Source organism: Serinus canaria, chromosome 2, assembly GCF_022539315.1.
Source record: "Serinus canaria isolate serCan28SL12 chromosome 2, serCan2020, whole genome shotgun sequence".
Classification (NCBI taxonomy): Eukaryota; Metazoa; Chordata; class Aves; order Passeriformes; family Fringillidae; genus Serinus; species Serinus canaria.
The window spans coordinates 111,640,392-111,661,158 of record NC_066315.1 but is presented as its reverse complement, the minus strand read 5'-3'; the positions used below and the strand labels follow the sequence as shown (position 1 = coordinate 111,661,158).

At 35.6% G+C, this 20,767-nt stretch overlaps 1 protein-coding gene across 3 annotated transcripts in view; it reads left to right on the top strand.

Annotated features, from left to right (window-relative positions):
- PCMTD1 (protein-L-isoaspartate (D-aspartate) O-methyltransferase domain containing 1) overlaps positions 1 to 20,767 on the top strand; it is a 40,708-nt gene that overhangs the window by 13,409 nt on the left and 6,532 nt on the right. For 2 of the 3 annotated variants that reach the window (XM_030229843.2, XM_018910039.3), the window contains exons 2-4: positions 3,915 to 4,340; positions 8,341 to 8,443; positions 19,962 to 20,133. In XM_030229843.2, coding sequence (XP_030085703.1) covers positions 4,034 to 4,340; positions 8,341 to 8,443; positions 19,962 to 20,133 — 582 coding nt within the window. In that variant the 5' untranslated portion in view covers positions 3,915 to 4,033. Of the gene's footprint in view, positions 1 to 3,914; positions 4,341 to 8,340; positions 8,444 to 11,772; positions 11,931 to 19,961; positions 20,134 to 20,767 lie in introns of those variants that run through there. The other variant, XM_050970665.1, reaches the window with a different exon arrangement.

The window sequence follows — 20,767 nt, the reverse complement described above, 5'->3', positions numbered from 1 at the left end:
TGCTGATTAGAGCAATGTTGCTGAATTTTTTCTATGAGTAAACTGAAACTGTTAACTTGGCTGAAGTATTTCAGGCCCGTGTGTGCATTCATGGCTAATTTCCCTTCTATTGCCAGTCACAAAATATTCCTTTTTGGGAAACTGAACAGCTGAATCCTAATATTAATGTGCAGCTCAGTGACTTACTGGTGTCTTTTCCCTCTTCCAGGAAATAGGGAGGATTCACCAAGCAAGGTTGTATTCTGTGTATGAGTTTAAAGTAGTGTATCGCATTCCTGACTCAGTGTCAACTTTCTCCAAGCTCATATGTTAGTAAGAATTGTGTAAGTTGTTAGGAGGAGTCTTCAAATATGGCTGATTCAATTTATTATTTTGTTATTCTGTTTTCTTTGAAACAAAGTAAGGATCAAGTAAGTCAGCTCAAGTAGCATATATTTCTAGGTAATTGTCTATACGGAGTCACCTTGTGTCAGTATTACAAGATAGTTAATTTTAAGATACTTGGCATCATATGGATTTAGCAATGTCAGAGAGGTTTTGTCTGGTAAATTAAAACCTGGATACCTTGCTACCATGGTACTTAAACCATCTTTAAGAGTGTGTGCAAGTCCTTAGTGGCCCAGAAAATTAACTTGAAGTGCAAATACATTTGTAGAAATTCTGACATGTAAAACTTGTGTCCCTTTAAAAGCTGGCAAAAAGCTTAGCTAACCTTATACCTCATTACTAACTTTTCAGCTAAGAGTTTTGCATATATTATAAAATATTGAAGAATTAAAATGCACTCATTTAAAAAAAAAAAGGAAAAAAACCATCAAAAAACCCCCACAAATTTTTTAATGTATTTCACTGAAATTGGTTACAAGTTAGGTCAGAAACAGGTCAGAGGTGGTGGTGTTACACAGTTGTGTGGATTGCTAGAGAAATTGGAAAGTGTGTTTCCATTTCATTTTTATTGTGAATATAAGAAAATTCAAGATAGGGTTCCAGCTTCTGAAAATTAATTCATGAATAGGACAAAATGGAAAATGAAGATTGTTTTAATTGCAGTTGGTTTTACTAAGTTAATTAACTTTTTATCAATACCATATTGAAATTTTAACTCCTACACTATAATTTCTGTTTGCTTGTATAGTCCAGAGATTCCTAAGGCTAAAAGCAATAGCTGCATTTTTCATAACTTGACAGACCTTCATATTACTTGTGAAGGTGCTATACCTCTTGGTGTAATAGGCATCAGAATGCTGCTTGTGCTCTTTGTGAACTGCATGTGTTTCAGTTTTAATATCAGGGATCTTCAGAGGATTTTTTTGGTAAGCATTCAGCTGTGTAGAAAGTTTTATCATAGTATGCTCTGCTGTTTTTATTATGGTCCTGGATTAACTGTGATGAGGAAGATTTTACTAACTTGCCCCTTTTTTCCAGCTGTGCTAAAATGGCTTCTGAGATGTTTTCTTTTGTGTGTTCAAAAGCACTGGGGGGAAGTAAACTATCAAAAAGTATTTCTCTGCAGCACAAGATGCCACTTCTCATTAAAAGATCTATTTCTTTCACTTCTAGGACATTTTTTCTTTTTGAACAAAAAAACTTTCCATTGAGCAGCATTTTTGCCTACCTGTAGCTGTAGAGTACAGAGTAGAGCACTGTTGATGAGTAATGAATGCGAACCATACCAAGATACCTAAAAAGCTAGGTATCTTGCCTAAACACCATCACTGTCATCTGCTTAATGTCACCTTCAGACGGGGGTAGTGTGTCCAGAATGATATGTAGCCTTCAGCTGCACTGCCAAATAGCCACGCTGTTTTGCTGTGTCTCATTCTTGAGAGGAGACACTATTTCTCTTCTTCCCTACTTCCCTCAAGGTCATGCTGTTGACCACACTTTTTCTGTTCTTGGCTTTGAGATTTTGTGTGATAACCATTATTGAAGCTGAGGCACTTGGTTGGTGTCATCAGTGGAAAGTCTCGTGATTCTGCAATAACCTGAGCCATCATATAATGCCAAGAATACAAAATTACCAAATACCTAAAAAAAGTCTGTTGCTGTGTCATGAGTATTGAAAATGAGAAAAATGTTATTTAAATCTAAATGGTATATGAAAGCAATGAAGACACTTGTTGATGGAAATGCTAAAGCTTTAGGTTTTCCCATCCATGGGCTCTGCATGTTTGCTGGCGAAGTGCTGATGGCTAGCCGAGTTCTCCATCTGCTGGTGCGAGGTGGTGGATGCACCCCGCAGGAAGAGCTGAAAGCAGCATTCCCATTTCTCAAACGGAGCAGCTGAATTTAATCTTTACAAAACTCAGTTCTTATCTTTGTATTTTTAGTTAAATTTCTTTCCAAACATATCTCAAGATAATAATGAACTTTTTAGTATGAAAGATGGCAAAAACTATTGCTTTAGTCTCTGTAGATTATTAAACTGAAGTATCATCACTGGATTCATTGAACCTTCAGGTGTGGTGTAGGTGCAGACAAACAAATAGGGCTGAAATATTTTTATAAATTGCAGTTAAAAAAAAATCTCTCAGGTTTCACATTTTCTGTCTAAGTTGTCCTGTAGTTTTTTCACAAGTAGAAAGAAATATTCCTATGTAGTTGAGCATACACAGGCCTGCTTATTCTGCTGTAGAGCACTAGGGTGTTCCAACATCTGTTTTTTCTACTTTTTTCCTACTTTTTTGCTGGATAATTGCACATGGTAACTTTTTACCTCTTTCCTTTCCAGAATGTCAGTAGGAATTAGTTTTGCTTTGGAGGGAAGCACACAGCTGAAGTGTGAACAGCCATCATTTCTCGTCTGTTTGACCAGAGCTTTAAAAGCCCTCGATGTTCCACCCCCACCTCAGTAAACTCCCCCCAGTTTATATACTGGTCCTGACACCCTATGGTATGGAATATCCCTTTGGCCAGTTCAGGTCAGCTCTCCTGGCCGTGCTCCCTCCTGGCTTTTTATGTGCTGCACACTGCAGAATGTAGGAAATATGCTTCTTTGGTTTAGGGCAAACACTACTGAACAACAGCTAAAACTTCAGTGTGTTATCAAGTTATTCTGTCATCCACTGTGTACTCTATTCACCTAAAAGTGTGGTGTTAAACTTCCTATTCTCCTGTCTCCTAGTCTTCTGTTGCTGTTTTACTGGTAATTCATGTAACATTAAAAATGTTAATATCTGGATTTTGAGTTTAGTTATTCATAATGAAATAACTGCAGTTAAAATACAAATCTGAAGGAATTATTTTGAAGTAAATATGACTTATTGCAGTGTGCTTTGTGGAATCACACGAGCTGGTAAGCTGTTAAAAATTTCTAGGTACTTAAGGAGTTTTTATTCCTCTAGTGAATATGGCAAGCATTAGGAGGGGCTCAGATACTTGGAGGGCTTTCCTGTTTTGATTCCAGAAGACAGCAATGTGACATTGTATCTGCACTAGTATTCTGTTTCAGCTCAAAAGTGAACATCTGAAAAGTATCTCCTGGACATCTTCCCTTACAGGGCTTTGTTTCCCCCATGGGGTGATCTTAGCACATGGAAACCAAGTTCCTTTCAAAATTAGCTGAGTTGGTATATGCTCCAGCTGCTGTTGGACACTTAGCTCTCAGGATGGACTAGAGCTCACCCAAAGGTAGTTGCTGTCCTGTAGGTGCTCCCTCAAATGTGTAACATGGGTGAAGAGTTCTTAGCACTGTAAGGTTTGCATTGTCTAGCAAGCAATGCAGCATAAAGGTTTGCATAATGTGTACAGCCCATGCTGATGTATTAAGCCTATGTTTTTCAGCTCTGAGTTAAAAATCTGAGGGGCAGAATTTTGATTGAGTACCAGCTGCCCTGCGTCTTAGTTCTGCTTGGTAAAGTTATCCAGTACTATTTCACTACTTGCTAATAGTTGTTAATTTCTTTGTTTTGCAGGATTCACTTGTGATGTCCCTCTGAAAAACAGCTGAGACTTCATTACAAACATATATTTTTGGGAAAACTCTACTCCTAATGTATTTTGCAAACTAATTGAATTGCCACAGAAGTTCAGCATGGGAGGAGCTGTGAGTGCTGGAGAAGACAACGATGACTTAATTGATAACTTGAAAGAAGCTCAGTACATTCGTACCGAGAGTGTGGAGCAAGCTTTCAGAGCGATCGATCGTGGTGATTATTACCTGGAAGGGTACAGGGACAATGCTTACAAAGACTTGGCCTGGAAGCATGGAAATATACACTTGTCAGCACCTTGCATTTATTCTGAAGTCATGGAAGCACTGAAACTTCAGCCTGGATTGTCTTTTCTAAATCTGGGTAGTGGAACCGGATACTTGAGTACAATGGTGGGATTAATATTAGGTAATTATTAATATTAGGTAACCTGAACTTTTTTATTTAAATATAGTGGGTATGAATATTTTAGAAGATTATGCAAGCCCTGTAAAACCTTACTTTTACTTCTTTAACAATGACAGTACCATACATAAGGCTGGCTCTTTGAGATGTGTTGTTAAAATATTGTCTGTTATCTACAAGCAGTTCACTGGTTCTCTAATTTGGAGACATTTCTTGGGTGCTTTGGAAGAGGCAATTCTTCCTGCATTCTGTAGTCTAAAATTCTCATATGAAAGAAAACCATCCTTTTTTTTTGTTTAAAAGGGAAAGGTATAGTGGAACAATTTTTTAAGGCTAAAATTTTCATCTGCACTTGCACTCTCTTTGTGCCTTTACTGTAGGTCACTGTTCTGATCTTCAGTTTATGGAAGGGAAAATCTAAATTGAAAAGGCTGAAGAAACTTAACTGAAAAATAAATCTGTGTCCGTAGGTAAACAGTTATTTTAAAATATATTTAAACAGTTTTTAGTGAAAAAAATTTGGGATGTAGACTCATAAGACTTTTTAATCAGGTGTGTAGGTTTTTGAAAGAATTTTAACACACTAGCGCTGTGTTTTTTCTTGTATTTAAATACATTTCCTATATGAAAAAAGATGGAACTAAATATTGTTGCCTAAATTAAATTTTAAAACCTGGGGAGAAAAATGCCCAACATTTAGATTACAGAGCACATGCACCAACAACTAATTTTTTTACAAATTAGTTTATTACATAAAACAGCAGTAGTTATTTTGATGTGTATTTTTCACAGATACAGTTTTCTTGACCATACTGCATGCAGTTTTTCCTTGGTTGCAGAAATCTTGCTGACAGCTAATACACAGATTTTGCTTACATTAATTTATAAATAAAACTAAGGTGTTAAGGGTCGGTTTGTTCATTTTCAATTAATTTAGTTACTGTCTGTCATCAGTTCTTATTTATTGGAAGAAAGAAATTATGGCTAATAGTGCATAACAAACATCATTTGTTGGTATTTGCAGCATCTTTTGTTCTAAATAATACTAATAAATAAAAGAGTTATTTATTAATACTAATAAATAAAAAACTGTTTTGTGGAAACAGGAATGGTCATTCACAGGTAAAAATAAGGTGAAGCAATCTACTCTCTTAGAGTGTTGCTTTTCTCTGTTTGGGAGTGCTTCTAATTGAGAGTAGATATTTTTACTGGATTTTAATATTTTAAGTGCAGTATTTAAACAATTAGTAAATATTACAGCATTTTTTCTCTGAAATGTTTTTTCAGGGTCGTGACCAATGGTACTTGTTTATTTCTGTCTTGTGGAAAGTTTTGTTACTTCATTATTCTTTCTTAGCTATTGCGTTTAAAAAAAAAAAAGTTTATGTTTATTGCACTTGATTCTGTATACTGCATTTGTATCTCTGTACTTAAACCATTTTAGAGTGGCTGTTGACCACTCCTGGGTTTGGCCTCTGTGTATTAAGCAGAATTCCTATCCTTCAGAATAGCATATGCAGAGTTGAGGGAATTAAACAGGAAAAGACTTCTCTTCTACAGCAGGTGAGGTTGGCTGACAGCCCCTGAGAAGCACAGTTACCCTGCAGATGTTCCCAAAAAGGCAGCTCAGGTGCTGACGGTCCCTACCAGGGCTTGAGCACCTGGAGCAGCAACTGCTCAGCTACCTAGAGAGGTAGACTTTCCATGTTTTGGAGTGTCTTAGTGTTGTAATGTGTCTTGAGTTCTAGGCTGAGGCATAGAAGGTATAAATGCCATTTATGTGTCTTTATTTTCTTACTATACGCCTTCTGATACAACTAGTTATGTATAATAATTATACCCAAGTGTTTTTTTAAACCAGGGAACAGTTGCTTTAACAAAGAAAAATAAAAAGATGCCATTTTCTGACAAATAAACCATATTCATTTTTAAAAGCTCACTTTTTTTTTTGAAACCAATTTCAGCATACACTGCAGTGAGGAGCAGAACCATGTGGGTTTTGACAGTAGTTGGGTATCTTTCCATTTGACAATGTAGTGAGTAATGTTTCTGCCACATCGGCAGTTTCAAAATGATTAGGTTAAATTATCAAATAATCTGAAACTGGTGATCACTTCTAAGTATAGCAACATACTAAAAAGACTGCACACCAATCAGAGATTAAATTAACTGTTGCTGAAACTGTTAAAATAGAAACAAAGGTCAGACTAGGTGGAGGAATTGCTATCTCATTATGCTGAAAGAGGCCAGTTGATTTCAGAGAGTAGTGGAGACATTGGTTTCACATTTTTAGAATAGCTGACTCTGCATACATGTCCAGCTGTGACTTTCCCAGTCAGAGAAGAGAGCACATTTCTCATCTTTCCATTTAAATTACGGACGCTGTGGTGTATGATGATGTGGTAGTGTTCTGCATTCATAGTTTTATTTTCAGCTTGTTAGACCAACTGACACTTGCAGGATGTTTTAGTTGCTTTCAAAGTTAGGTACTTGAAGGAATGTACATATGATATTTTGGACTGATTATGTTTATACATTTTAAATTTACTTTAAATTATGAGGTTAAAGGAATTGTTATTAATTTTTAGGTAAAGAAAACTTACCTTGAATGCAGCTGTATGCTGTAGAGATGTTAGAAACATCATAGCATATTATGGTACAAGAGAATATTAAACAGATAGAAAGGGGTTGCCTATGCCAATGCTTTTCTTAAAGTGTCCAATAATAACATGATTTTACAGTAAAAATGAATGTCAGCAGAAGGTAAATGTTTTCACAAGTTCTAAGAACATCCCTTGGATGATAGCTTGAACCTCAGCTGTCCAGCAAAGACTGCAATGATTTGGAACTCTTGCCTGCAATCAATGGGGTCTTAAAAGCACTGTCAGTGGTAACCTAGTGGATTGCTTTTATTTCACCCAGCAGAAAATATTCTAAACTATGTTGAGTTAGTTATTGATCAGCTTAATGGTATATAGCTATATGCTATATTTTTGTTGCAGTAAAACAAAACCTCTCTTACTAACCCTAGGTCTGTTTTGTTAATCTGTGTCGTAGAAAAGACAAATTGAATTCTGTTTCTATGGAGTAACATCATGGAGCTAAATATTTAGCAAAGATTTAGAATGCTGTAGAGGATATAAATATAAGTTTTGTCTAATCTTATTGATGTTTACTTTCCCTCTTTCCCTTCCCTCTCCCTTTTCCAATTCTATGCTCCAGTGACTAAGGACTCTGGGCTATGAGTGCATGTTAAATTTAGAATCCTTACAGCAAATGTGACTGTCTGATTCAGATTCCTTCCTGATGTGGATAATCCTCATAATACTGTCTCATGATTTCTTCTTGTTCCTGAAATAATAGCATTAACTTTTGGCACATAGTTTCACTTGGAATTATACTTGGATTTGATCACAGGAAGGCAATGCAGTTGAGATGGGATTGTGATGAGTGAACATAATGTGTGGGTAATTTCACTGTTCTTGGTGGAAATTAATTATTGTATTAAATTAAGAACAAATTTCTGATTTTGCAGTCTGCAAAACAGAAGAACATATGTGGCTAACGGGTATAATTCCCAATCTCTAAATTGTCAGAGGATGAAGGGTTTGCCATAAGAAAGCTTTAAAATCTAAATATCAAAATACAGACTGAAAGATAATTTTTATTTGTTGTGTTCCAAGTAAGTAGTGTTTTGAAAAAGAATTTGCTCAGACTTCAGTGTAGTCAATTTATTTTCTGCATGCTTACAAAGAAAATTTGTTCTGTAATTGTTTTGTTGTAGTTCAGTCCCTGTTCTGTTCTTTCATCAAACCTTTGGCATTTTACCTTCCTCTTTAAGCACCAGTAATGCAGATGCAAAAAATAACTTTGTCTAGCAGTGTTTGGGGACTTCTATTTTATGTGGTTTTTATGTTTCTACACTATAGTGCTGTTCCATGAAGTTTTGCTGTGCTTAGAAAGGAAACATCGCAAAAACACACCATGCTATTTTCATTTACAGGACCTTTTGGGATTAATCATGGAATAGAGCTTCATTCAGATGTGGTAGAATATGCCAAGGAAAAGTTGGAGAGCTTCATAAAATACAGTGATAGCTTTGATAAGTAAGTATCTAATTTGTCTAGCTTGCTTTGCAATAACATTTTTGGTTTTAAACTCAGCGTGTCATTGCTTATGAGCTTAGGGAGGGGAAAAGAATGGCATCACAGAATCAAAACCTAAAACTTCCAGTTTGTGGCTCTACTTCATGAGGTAAGTTGAGGCTTAAGAAAACACTCTTTGGAAGTATGGGAGTATTTCTGCTGTGCAGTGCATAGCAAAGTGGATTTCTCTGCATTTTGGCGATGTGTATACATACACCGGTACATGTGTGTATGTGTATGTACATGCATATATGCATTTAGGAGGGTGATGTGATATGTGGGTGTCTTTGCATGTATAGAGCAATTTTTATCCATTAAATCAGTTTTTATGTAGTTTTATATCATCTCTCTGTGCAGTATTAACTTTCTTTCTAATCTACCCATATTGATCTTGACATGAGTAATTTTTCTGATTGCCTTCATGCTTACTTCCCGAAGAGATGGATTTCAGGGTATTCATCTATGCTTATAGCACTACTAATTTTTACTTCAGGGCGTAACTCTGGATTCGAGGGCTTTGAACCTTATTGCTTCTATGTACTGAGCAATTTTTTTATTATTTTAAGTTGGCCTGTAAGAGTATTGGGAGTCTCTGCCTCTGTTGAAAGGAAAGCAAGGTTCTGGCTAGGGCTGTTCTTTGTAAAGATTTCTTTCCTTGCAGGCAATAAATTCTCCAAACGGAAATATAAGGTAACTTCTGGAAGTGCAGAAGATCTTTTGAATTGTAGGAGTAACCTAAAAATTGCACATTCTACATCTATTTCTTCCCCTGTAGGCAGCACAGAAAATTTTTGCTATCCTTTTACCTGTGTAATGTGCTTTATGACTGCCACATTCACGTTTATGTTGGCTGGAGCTCAGTCCACTTTTTCCCATACCCCAAACTTCAGGAACACGTGTCTGACCACAAGCCTCTCTCTTCATGCTCCTGAGTAAGAGAAGAGTATCATCCTTGTGTTACCTGTATCTGAAGTAAATTTTGTAATTCTGATACTGGGTACATTATTTTAGTATTGTGTTAGCCCAGTAATATAAATAAAAATCATACAGGAGAACATGCAAATCTTTCATTACTATTGTCTTAGTTTTAATACAAGCATTTATGTTGGCTGAGGTTAATCTATAACACAAGCTAGAACAAATAAAAATTGATTCAGTGAGCAGCTTTATGATGCAGTTTGTGTCTTAAAAAAATGTTTGTGAAATATGGTAATTTGTGATCACTAGTAATACTGCATTAATGGCTCTGGTAAGTTAGATGTACCTGCTCGCTAATGAATCCTGGCACATACCTATACTTGTGCATTACTGTAGGTGTCTGTACAAGACATACAAAAGCTGGTTTTGATTGAAATGTCTTACCAATCAGAGGATAGGTTTATGTACAGAAATTAAAGGAAATTGGGATAGCAATGAAGTTGTCATTATTGAAACAAAATTCGATTAGGATAGTTAAGTAAATGAATAGCAGAACACTGCGGGGATTGGTTAACTTCAAAACGTGCAAGAACTTGAGACGAAAGAAATTTGTTAAACATGATGTGAGTAAATGTCAGCGTTGTATGTGTTTCAAAGAAAACGACTCACCTCACGAACACAACAGAAATTATACTTCTATCAAAGTGCTTTTTGATAGTAATCTGCCTGTAATAGCTGCAGTTTAACTGATACAGTAATGGTTGTCAGGTTGCATTTTGTGTTTTGGGGGAAAAATTCCCAAGTTGTTTGCATATCTGATTCTGGCTGATTGCTTTCTTTGTAAATATTCTGTATTTTAATGTAGTTCATGAAGATGATGAATGGGCTTTTTTTTCTGTTGTAAGGGTTCTTTTGTATTTGTTTTTACTTTTAAGTATTAATACCATATCTTGAATTTTAAGCTGACTCTCAGTAGTGTTTTCTGACTCAGTAAGTCTGGTTTTGCTTCTTGTTTCAGTAACTTTTTCCTGCATCTTCGTTTATAAGTGAAAGATTTTTACCCAAAGTTATGGGACTGCACCATCTCAACTTAGCTTCTACTTTGGTCAGCTTAGTATTTGGCTGAAAGACCACCCAGGGAAGAGGTGTGTGGTATCTGCTGCTGAACACTGGTGTATTCCAAGCAGGAGTCCTCACTGTTTGAAAATAGATTACATGGCAGACTGGTATGAATGAAGTTACTTGTCTTGGTGAATGTGTGTGTGAAAAATAACTTTCACTTGACCAGCAGCCTCCAACGAGGTACCCAGGGGACATAAAGAGCACAGAGACTATGATGTGTGTGTTCCTGGCTATTACGGAGTTACACAAGTGGGAAGTTCAGTTAAGCTTTGTTTTGCCACTTCCCTGGATTCTTTCTTTAGTGTATTAAGTTCTGCAGTCTGATTTGAATGTTCTAAGTATTCTACTTTTGGAACACAAACCACAACTTTGAACTTTTGGGTAGGTACTTGGAAAGCTTCAGCTTGGATCTTAAATAAGCTCTTTGTAACTTTCTTCCTTTGCTTGGAGTAATAGGTAGTTGTTTTTGCATCTGACTTCTGTGTGGAGCTGGGTCATGATGATTTAGGTGGGTTCTTGCCTAATAAAACAAGGTGGAATATTTCTTTTATGCCATTTGTATGGGGGAATGTTCCAGTGCTGTGTGATACAGTTTAACTTGGTTTTTTTTGATATCTGATAATAATGTTATTGAAGTACAATTATAAGTTTACATTTCTATTATTCAGGTAAGGTACTTCACCAGAAACCTGACGGTATATAAAATTAGCATGTCCAGAAGGATTTGAGACACAGCCTAAAGGGAGGGCTGTCTGCCTCTGATAGCTGGTCTTATCTCAGTTTTGGCCTCTGGAATTATTCATCAGAAGAAGAGTTCTCAGATACCTGTTTCAAATAATTTCAGTAATTACTTGTATCTGTATCCATATCCCACCAATCTATAAAAACAATTTTTCTCTAAATGGAGGTGGAGTTGTGCATTCCGAAAGATAAAATGCTGCCTTGATTTACTTGATGATGTATGTTTGTCAGTAAAAGCAAAGGAGAAGTTCTTTCTTGAAAACATCTGAAAGTATCATGATGGTTGAGGTACAAAGATCTTAGGTATAAAGAAAATTCTTTGTGTCTGAAATACATGTAAGGCTCTCTTTCATTCTTTAAGCCTTCAGAGAATGCATGCTAGTTAAGGGGAAAAGAATCATTCCTTAAGAAGGCTCTATCTAAAACACATATGTTCAAGTACCAGGCCCCGCTTCACCTGTTTATTGAAGGGGAATGTGTTGTCTTTTCTGCTCCCATTCAACTTCTAGACCTAGAATATCCAGCTTGGAGAGAGAGCCACAGGGCAAGGCTAGGTTGCCCATCTTCTAGCACCCTATCAAAACCCAAACCTGGGTAAGCTGGTGAAGTCCCTGCTGTGAAAGAAAATCACCAACCCTTCTCAGGATCAAAAGAATCCACTTCAATGGTAAGTGACAAGAACCCTAGTACTAATTCTGGGATAACTGTTATGGGTGAAACTTCTTCCTGAAGTCCTGTAGGAGATTGTGTTGGCATTAAAGAACATCTTCCAGTGGAATGTTTTTCTTCATTGAAATGTAAGGCTACTGGTACGACTCTAAAGGCTCACTTTTTAAATTAAATTAAATTTGAAAGGTGATTCCCTGGTTTACTCACAAAGAAAAATAGAGCTTCTTCTTGCTAGTCAGCTGGCTAGTGATTGCAGTAAAAATCTAAGCAGGAAAAAGCTAACTGTCTCCAAAACTTACTGATGACTTTCTCAGTTTAAATCTTACTGTTAACTTAATTTCAGATAGTGTAAATAATGCTTTTTTTAGTGGTGAGTGAATTCTTGTTGAAATTTAATCTAATCAGAGAAACACAGGCAGTGGGATTCTTTGATGCCAGAGGTTATGTTAAACAAAAAGGGACGGAAAATAGGGGCTTGAAACACAGTCATTTTATTTATTTAGAGGTATGAGGGAAACACTGCTTCTTGTTCTTTACCTTGTAAACCAGAAGGCTCCAAAGACAATTGAATCTGCTCTTACCTGGGAAGGACCTAAACCTACATTTTCCAAGTATTTGATAGTAACAAAAATAGGTATTCTTGCCCTGACAAGAAGTGAAATACCTTTAAAAAATAAATCCCATAGTAGACACTGCCCTTGGAAATATCTTATGTCTACAAGTTTTGATAGCACTTACATTTTTTCTTACATTAAAACAAGTGATGACAATACACATTTTTGGAATATGGCTCTTATAAAAGCTGTTGTTTCACAAAAACCCACAGTAGAAATTACGACTTTTTCAACCTATAAAATAATTTTCTGCTTCAGTAAAAATAGAAAGAAAATACTTTTCTGTTTTTTCTTAACAGGCAGATCTTTCTCTAGACTTTTTCCATGGGTATCATAGGGCCTTTACAATAAACTGAACTGACAAATTTTTTCTTGTTTCCTTATGCCCATTCACTTTTCCTAATATTCTCTGTGGAATTGCTGAAAAGTATTCCTCCAGTATTACTTTTCATTTTACTACCAGATTTTAGATATAATATAATGAAGTTATATTAAGGTTAAATTTTGTAAATCTGTGTTGAAGGAAGAGTATCATGAGTCATAAGTATTTTTAAGAACTTTGACGTTAAGAAGATTGACTTCAGAAGTAATTGAAGAATGTGCTTTGGTCCACTCAATGAAACTGATCAAAATAGCAGAAATTATGAACAAAATAGCTAAGAAGCAAGACAGTTTTATTCAGAGATGGAAAAATGACAATTGTAAGTGAGGTAGAGATACAGATTTCCCGCTATCCCTAGAGCATTGCCTGGAAGCAGAAATAATGTCCAGGGCAAAAGTATTTAATAGAAATTTAGCCAGCATCACTTTTGGCTGTTACTGTAATGCTGATTAAAGTTACTGTTGTAATTGGATGTGAAGGACTTAAATTGAAGTCTACAATGAGAGGTTTTCTAAGATTTAATATTTTAATTTGTTTGTTTTCTAGTATTTCTAGTATTCTTGCAAAAGATATCCACAATACTGGTGGGTGTAACTTTTCAGCAAAACATGCTAGAAATGCATGAATGTGAATTTATGCAGGAACCAAAGACTAGTTCAGAGAGCTTGGAAAAATACTTAAATAAGATAGAATGAACAATGGAGAAAAAGCTTGAGAAAAGGTGGAAAGAGCTTGCCATCTTGGCCTGATTCTGCCCCACTTCATAGGAAAAGAATTAACACTCTCTAAAAATTGTTTACCTTTATATCTGACTGGTGTTAGCTCTAAAGCACTTTTACAGTCAAATGAAATGAGAGAGACTAATAGAAATCAAAAAGTATTTCATTAATCTGTTGTATGTTCTTGTGGCATATTATATCACATAAAGCCATGTGACTATTCATCTCTTGTTTTCAAAGAAGAAAAGTTTTGAAACCTGAATAAATTACTAAATTATCTGAAAACTTCTTTAAAGTTTCTTTCAGTGAATACATCAGTGTTTAAACATTAGGTTCTAGGAATGCTTGGAGTAAGAGTACTGATTTAGAAAATTGTTGTTTCATATAAAGGAGGCTCTGAGATTGTATTCTTAGTGCAACTGCACAAAGAAGCCACACCTTTCTAGGTTAAATGTTGTGTAGCTTTACACACCAGTTTTTGGGTTTGATTCTCTTCACCAGCAGATGTACCAAAACTGGTGGAGATTTTGTTTTCTTCTTTCCACATTTCCCATTTTTTGAAAGTATGGTCAGCAGTATATTGGAACTAGGGCAAAAGTGTATTAGTATATGGGGAAAAAGTGTTACTTCCTCATCACAGTAAGGAAAATTGTTTAATGTTTTATCACACATTTTCAGACTCTATGCATTTGGCAGATTCATTTCAATGACTGGTTATTAATGTTTTTGATGGTTTAAAGGTAGTTTGATATAAAGCTAATTCCATGAGTTGTTACGCTGAATTGTCTATTCTGTTTGAAATATTTATTAAGATATGTTGTTGTTTTGGGGTTTTTTCCCCACAAAGACTTGAGTGAAATTCTTTCTTCTAATGTAGTGTCACGGTAGTTCACATGACAAATGTTAACAATTTGCCAACCTTTTCTTATACATTATTAAAGCTGAATGGTAGTCCTTTGTGCCCTAAATTTAAATACATTTAAATAAATTTCACATTGGAAGGGAATTACTTAAAGCAGATTGATGGTACTGCATATGAATTCAGGCTTTTTAGAGCTTTGAGTTGACCATCTAAAGGAAATGTGTATGGATGGGAAAAAAGCATAGTAAAATCATGCTGACATGGATTTTTTTTCTATAAGGGCTGTAAACAGTAAGCTGAGAGATGTGAGTGTGGTTAGCAATTATGGGGATAGGCAGAAGTGTACTGTCAGATGATATTTTGATGTGGATGTAGTAGTTGAGAGGTGTAAAATGTAGATGGAGTGGTGCTAGTTTTAAGAACTAAATCATTCTTCTTGTAGAAAAAATAGTTTTAAGTGGTTCCCCCATATTGCTTTTTTAAATCTCATAATATATTTTACTGTTTCCTTCAGATACAAATCTGTGGATGCTGACAGGTTTGGTTTTTTTTTCCTTCAAACTATTTGATATTTTTCTCCAATGTTATTGACCTTGTTTTGTTTTTTTTTTTTTTTTTTACAAAAGTCAAGTATGTTTACCACTTAAAACACCAAAAAAGGAGACAATCCATAGCTCCTTGCACCCTAGTTTCATCTTCACAAGACATCAGCATAACATCCTGCATTCATGGAGGTTATATAGGTAGAAGAGCTTGGCCCAAGAAGTGTCCTGTACATACTCAGTGCTGGAAGTAATTAAAGGTAGGGTTCATGGGTGGGTGTCATATTAGGACCAATCAGTGAATCCCCTTGTGAAAAATCCTGGTTACTGTGGTAGGTAAGTGTTACACTCTCCAGCTTCATTATTTAGTATTTTGCTATGACACACATACTAGATTGGTGGATATGGATACAAGAGCAACAAACTTTACCTTAGATCTTTGCTGTAAAGGTTTTAAATGGTTGTTTATTTTATTAAAGTAGTAATACTTTGCTGTGTTGCTAACTAAACTATAGGGAATCTAACTTAAAAACATGGGCAGTTACAATCTATTACTTGATAATTTTTTTAACTTTCTACAGCAAAGGCAAAAACTCACTTTAAATTCTACAGGTTTGCTTTTTTTTTTTCTTTAAAGTACCTTTGCCTTGAACTTGAAATGCCCATTGGATGCAAAAGTCTTACATGCTTGAAACTGCTTGGTTATCTTGGGCCATTGCTACATGTGATATGTGTGTGCTTAAATTTATTTTGTGGCAAGTGTTTATTTAAACAGAGATTTTCTGTTGCCATGTTATCTGTAATGGGAACTCTTAATTTCTGTGGGTTTGGCTGTTGGTTCTCTTGCAATCAAGATAGCAGATTCAACTGAAGAACCTGAAATGACTAAACTTTTCCACATAGCTCCAGCACTTTTTCCCTTCTTTTTGTTGTCTGGTGTGTGAAATAGTTTTTTTGCATGTTACCAATATAATCTCAATAAAGCCACCCTGGTTACATGGTAGAGGTGAGCAAACATTAAAGAACATTTGGCAATTGTTAGTTGCATTTCAGCTTGGAAATAAACATAATGTTTAAGTGAAATACTAGCTCTTCTTGATAATTATAGCACATGCTTGTCAATACTGCATGTTGAATAATAAACAATTATTATTGTATATTATATTATATATTTTATTATATAATTGTTTATTGAACAATAAACAATTTTATTTTCATCAATATTAATAAAAGATAGCTCCATGTAACACAGAATGAAGTGTAGTATCCAGTCTGTATTGATACCCCAGATGCAATAGGAATAAAAGAAACTATCTGGATGTAGTGACAGTTAGCACTAAAACAATTGGGGATTGTTATAAAAGGGAACTTGACCTAACATGGTTGATATTACTTTCCCACTGTAAGACTACTTATGATGATGTACTTATCACATACTTGTGATGTGCCTGGTAGATATTTTAAATACCAGATACTTCCTTGTATTTGTAGAACCTTTGTATTTAAGTTTTAAATAATTTCCTGATCAATTGATGGGGTCTCATATACCTGAGTATAACCAACTTAAATTTTACTTTTTTAAAAAATTACATAGGCAACTTAGCAGAAAGAATTTTCAGAATTATACTTCAGTCTGTGTTCGAAGGTCATGTCTTATTACTGGATTGGAAATACCAGAAAATGGTACATATCTTTATCAGCTCTTTCTGATTCAGAGGTGTGCATATAATCAAAATCATCTTAAGATCTTGGAAAGAGTCTTGCTGTATCACTAGAGTTCTACATTTCATGGGAGTGTGGAGGGGCAAGAGTCACTGTTCTGCAACTCAGCTAGTCCATGAAAAGACTGTGGTGCTCTACTAAGCAGGAAAGCAGTCTGCTTTTCTTGTATTTCTGGTATATCTGGTATGAGTCACTGTTAGTACCCTAACATATGAAACAGTTATTTCAGAATAATTTTGTGAGAAGCACAAATGAAGAGGGATTGGCTTTTAAACAGGCATGTTGCTGTTACCAGAGACAGTTTATCACCTTTTCCTCCCATTGCTTCTACCACCTATTTTTACCTTTCTGGGTAATAGGGAATTTTATGTGGCAGTTTATGAACTAGCAGCAGACCAGCAGCTAGCACACCAATTCAGGCCAGCTGGGGGTGAGCATTGCACAGCAGGTGAGCTGATTAGATCTCACTTTTCATCAGACACGGCTTAAAAGGTTGTCTTCAGAAGTTACATGTAACCTAGTCCCTGAAGTGTTTAGTTTTGCTGCAAGAAATGAGCCTGTCAGGAAGAACCTGTTGACAGACTGGGTTGAAACTAACTGAAAAACTGTGTGGAGGAAGAAGGTATTTTTTGAAGTAAATGGAATAACAAATGAGCAGCTGTTGTGGTCATGAGCTTTGTGTCTTCACAAAACTCTGCTAATAGTGTGGAGGAGCTATTATTATTGTCTGGAGCACAGTCCTGACAATCTGAAGTGCCTGTAGACAGAGTTGGTCTCTAGTGCTTAACCCATCTTACTCTTATAAGTGTATTAAGTTGCTTCTATGTCTTGATTTGGACTTTGTGCCATTCTGATTGCAAGCTGCAGAGCTAAATGACAAATTATCTTCAGCTTTTAGTAGTAAAGACTAGCTTTTTCTAGTAGTAAAGACTACTGTGGAATTTTGTCCTCAGCTCATGTATATTTTGTGTCTGGGGAAAGTTTCATGGGGTTTTTTTGTGTCTTGTATTCCTTGGATAGTTTGGTGTTCCTCCTTGTTTTAAGAGGGTGTGATAAGTGTATTCATGAGCTTTTAGGGTGGTTTCTAGTAGAGGAAACAGGATTATCTGGTAATAAATTTGGTAGGTTTTAAAAGAGCATTCTGGTAAGGTAAGAAGCTGTGAAAGTCGTGGAGGTGGGCAGGCAGGCAGGGAGGCCATCTTCACTTTTCTACAACTAACCAAGGACTGTGTCAAGATTTAAAACTGCCTTTTGGAAAAGTACCATATTCATTCTCTCCCTGCCCCCTCCCCCTTCCTCAATTTTTAAGCCCACAAAAGTACTTTGCTCAAACTTTCAAATTGAATTGATATGTTAATGCTTGATTTAAAGTGTAGGCAATCTGAAATGAAAACTATAGCATAAACTGCCTGTTTGACCTGTATGTGGAATGTAGAAAATGTAGGAAGGAACATGATAGTCCAAGTGCTTACGGAATGAGATTTGCTTCTTCAGCAGATTGGTCAGTGTCTTGGGTTTCAATTTCTGCCTTGTCTAATGTATTTCTAGATCTTTCTGTGTTAATCTGGAATTATTTCAGCCACGGTTCTGGCCGGTCTAGCTTCACCTTCTCGGTTTGTGCAACAAGGCAATTTATCCCTACACCACTTCCATCTGCCTTTTTTGTCTTCAATTGGACAATGTTGTTTGTAGCTTTCTTTTCTTTTTTTCCCCCCTCCCTATGGGTTTGGAAGAGAAAACACGGACTGTTGACCACAAGAAGTGCATGACAGAGAACCATGCAATAGTTGCAAAAAGAGTCTGGGGTCAGTCTGGACTAGTCAAAGAAAGAAGCATTGGAGTATTTTCAAGATCATGCATCCCATCTTGGAGAGAAAAATATACTTCCAGCAAAAATTTCAATTTCTTGATTTGTTAATGGCAGTGCTCCATATGAGAAAGTCAGCCAAGCCTTACAGGCTTCATCCCTAAGCAGTGAAAGCTGCCAACTTTACTGTAACTGAAAAAATATTGATTTGAATGTTGTCAGGTATTGTACTGGGATTCGCTAATGCTAGCTGAGCAAAAAGAAAAAATATTTTCCATTGACAGTCAGCCATAAAGTTCATAAAATGGCTCCATGTATTTGAAGTCGCTAGAAAAATTCATTCCTTCTGGATGCTGTTTGAGATGCATTGGACTTTAATACTGCCAGATGAAGTTTATGAACTTTTTCATGCAACAACAAGGGTGTTAGGTTTTATGTAATATTTTTTTCAAAGAAAACCATAAATCCTTTCTATGAGCTACTTTGTAGCCTCTCCTCTTATATATAAAGTGCTTGGGGAAGAGGTACAGTTATTCGCTCAATGAATTTTTTTACGAAATGGTAGATTTTATTATGGTCTTAACAGCTAAAGCAGTAACATGCTTCAGAGATTTAAAAAATGTCAGAAAATAACAGTGTTGTGGTGAATATATGCAGCTTTAGCAATAAAGTACTGCCCGATACATTTTTCCTTTGGTATTTTATGCAGTGACAGCGAACACCTACAGTCCTTTCAACTTGTGTTATAAATTTTGGCCCACTAAAATGCAGTTGTAGTATTTCCATTTACTGAAGAAAATGAGATGTTTCTGAGATAAAAAAAAACTTTTAATTTTTGCTTTGCATGTTGTCAAAAAATGTCAGACTTTTCCATTGAATTACTTTTTGGGGAAAAGTGGATTGGGCTCAAGGTGGAAAACTGGGAGGCAGAGGAAAAAGAGCCTTTAAATAGACCCTAAGTGATAGAAGATGGAGGGGAGCTACTAGGAAATGAAACTTTTCAATGTTGATTCAACAGCCTGGATATTGCTCATTGTTGATAAACATACTGTTTTAGTAGCAGTTGTACCATATAGCTTAATATTTCTTCAGATGAATCTACTTGCTTGTAGTAAGGAAGGTGTTGTTTTGAAGCTTTCTCTGTTTTGCATAATACATAACTGTTACTGCAAGAGTTTTTCTTCAGTGGTCCCTGACGTGACCGAAAAAAAACAGATTACTTTCAAAGTAATGTCTTAATACAAACTTTTAAATTATGTATGCTAATCATTTTTCATGATAAAAGGGAAGATACAAAATATATTTTTCTGTTTTTATCTGGACTGGCTTTTCTTAAAAATCCTGATTTGAAATGTGTCCCCTCTTTTTTTCTTCCCTTTAGATTTGAATTCTGTGAACCTGCCTTTGTGGTTGGTAATTGTTTGGAAATAGCCTCAGACAGTCATCAGTATGACCGGATTTACTGTGGAGCTGGAGTCCAGAAAGACCATGAAAACTACATGAAAATTTTATTGAAAGTTGGAGGCATTTTAGTAATGCCTATAGAAGATCAGGTGACTTTAGTGACAATTTCCCCTTTCTTATCTTTTAGTATGAGAAATATGTAATTTAAAGAATGCTTTTGAATATATATTTAACTAAGTTAACGTTCAACAAATGATTCCTTGATTCAATGTATTGTTGCAGTTTAGCAGATACTAATCTTCTAATAAAGTCTTGAACTTTTTTCCCTTAAATGTATAGGAAAGCATCAATATCCTGCTTTTAACAGTCTGATTCATGCTATTTCCTGTGTGTTATACCAGAACTGCTTTGAAATCTCCCTGCTACACAGACATTTTCAGTCAGTACTTCAAAGCAAAGAAACCATCTCTAAACCAGGAGAATTGATTTCAAAGAATACAGAATAACTGTGACTAGTGAGACATTGCAAGGGGAGGGAAAAACCAAAGGAAAAATATGTTTGTATTCACAGCAGTTTTCAGTGTTGCTTTTCCATGTTAGATGTAATGCTTTTCAGACAGGGGCATATTATTTTAATAATACTTCGCACTTTTATCACTTTTCATTCTTAGACCTCAAAAGGCTTCTCAATGGTAAGTATTATTCTCCCTGTTTTACTAATAAGGAAATTGAAAAAGGCACATCATGTGACTTAAGTTGATGTCCTCCTAAATACAGATAATT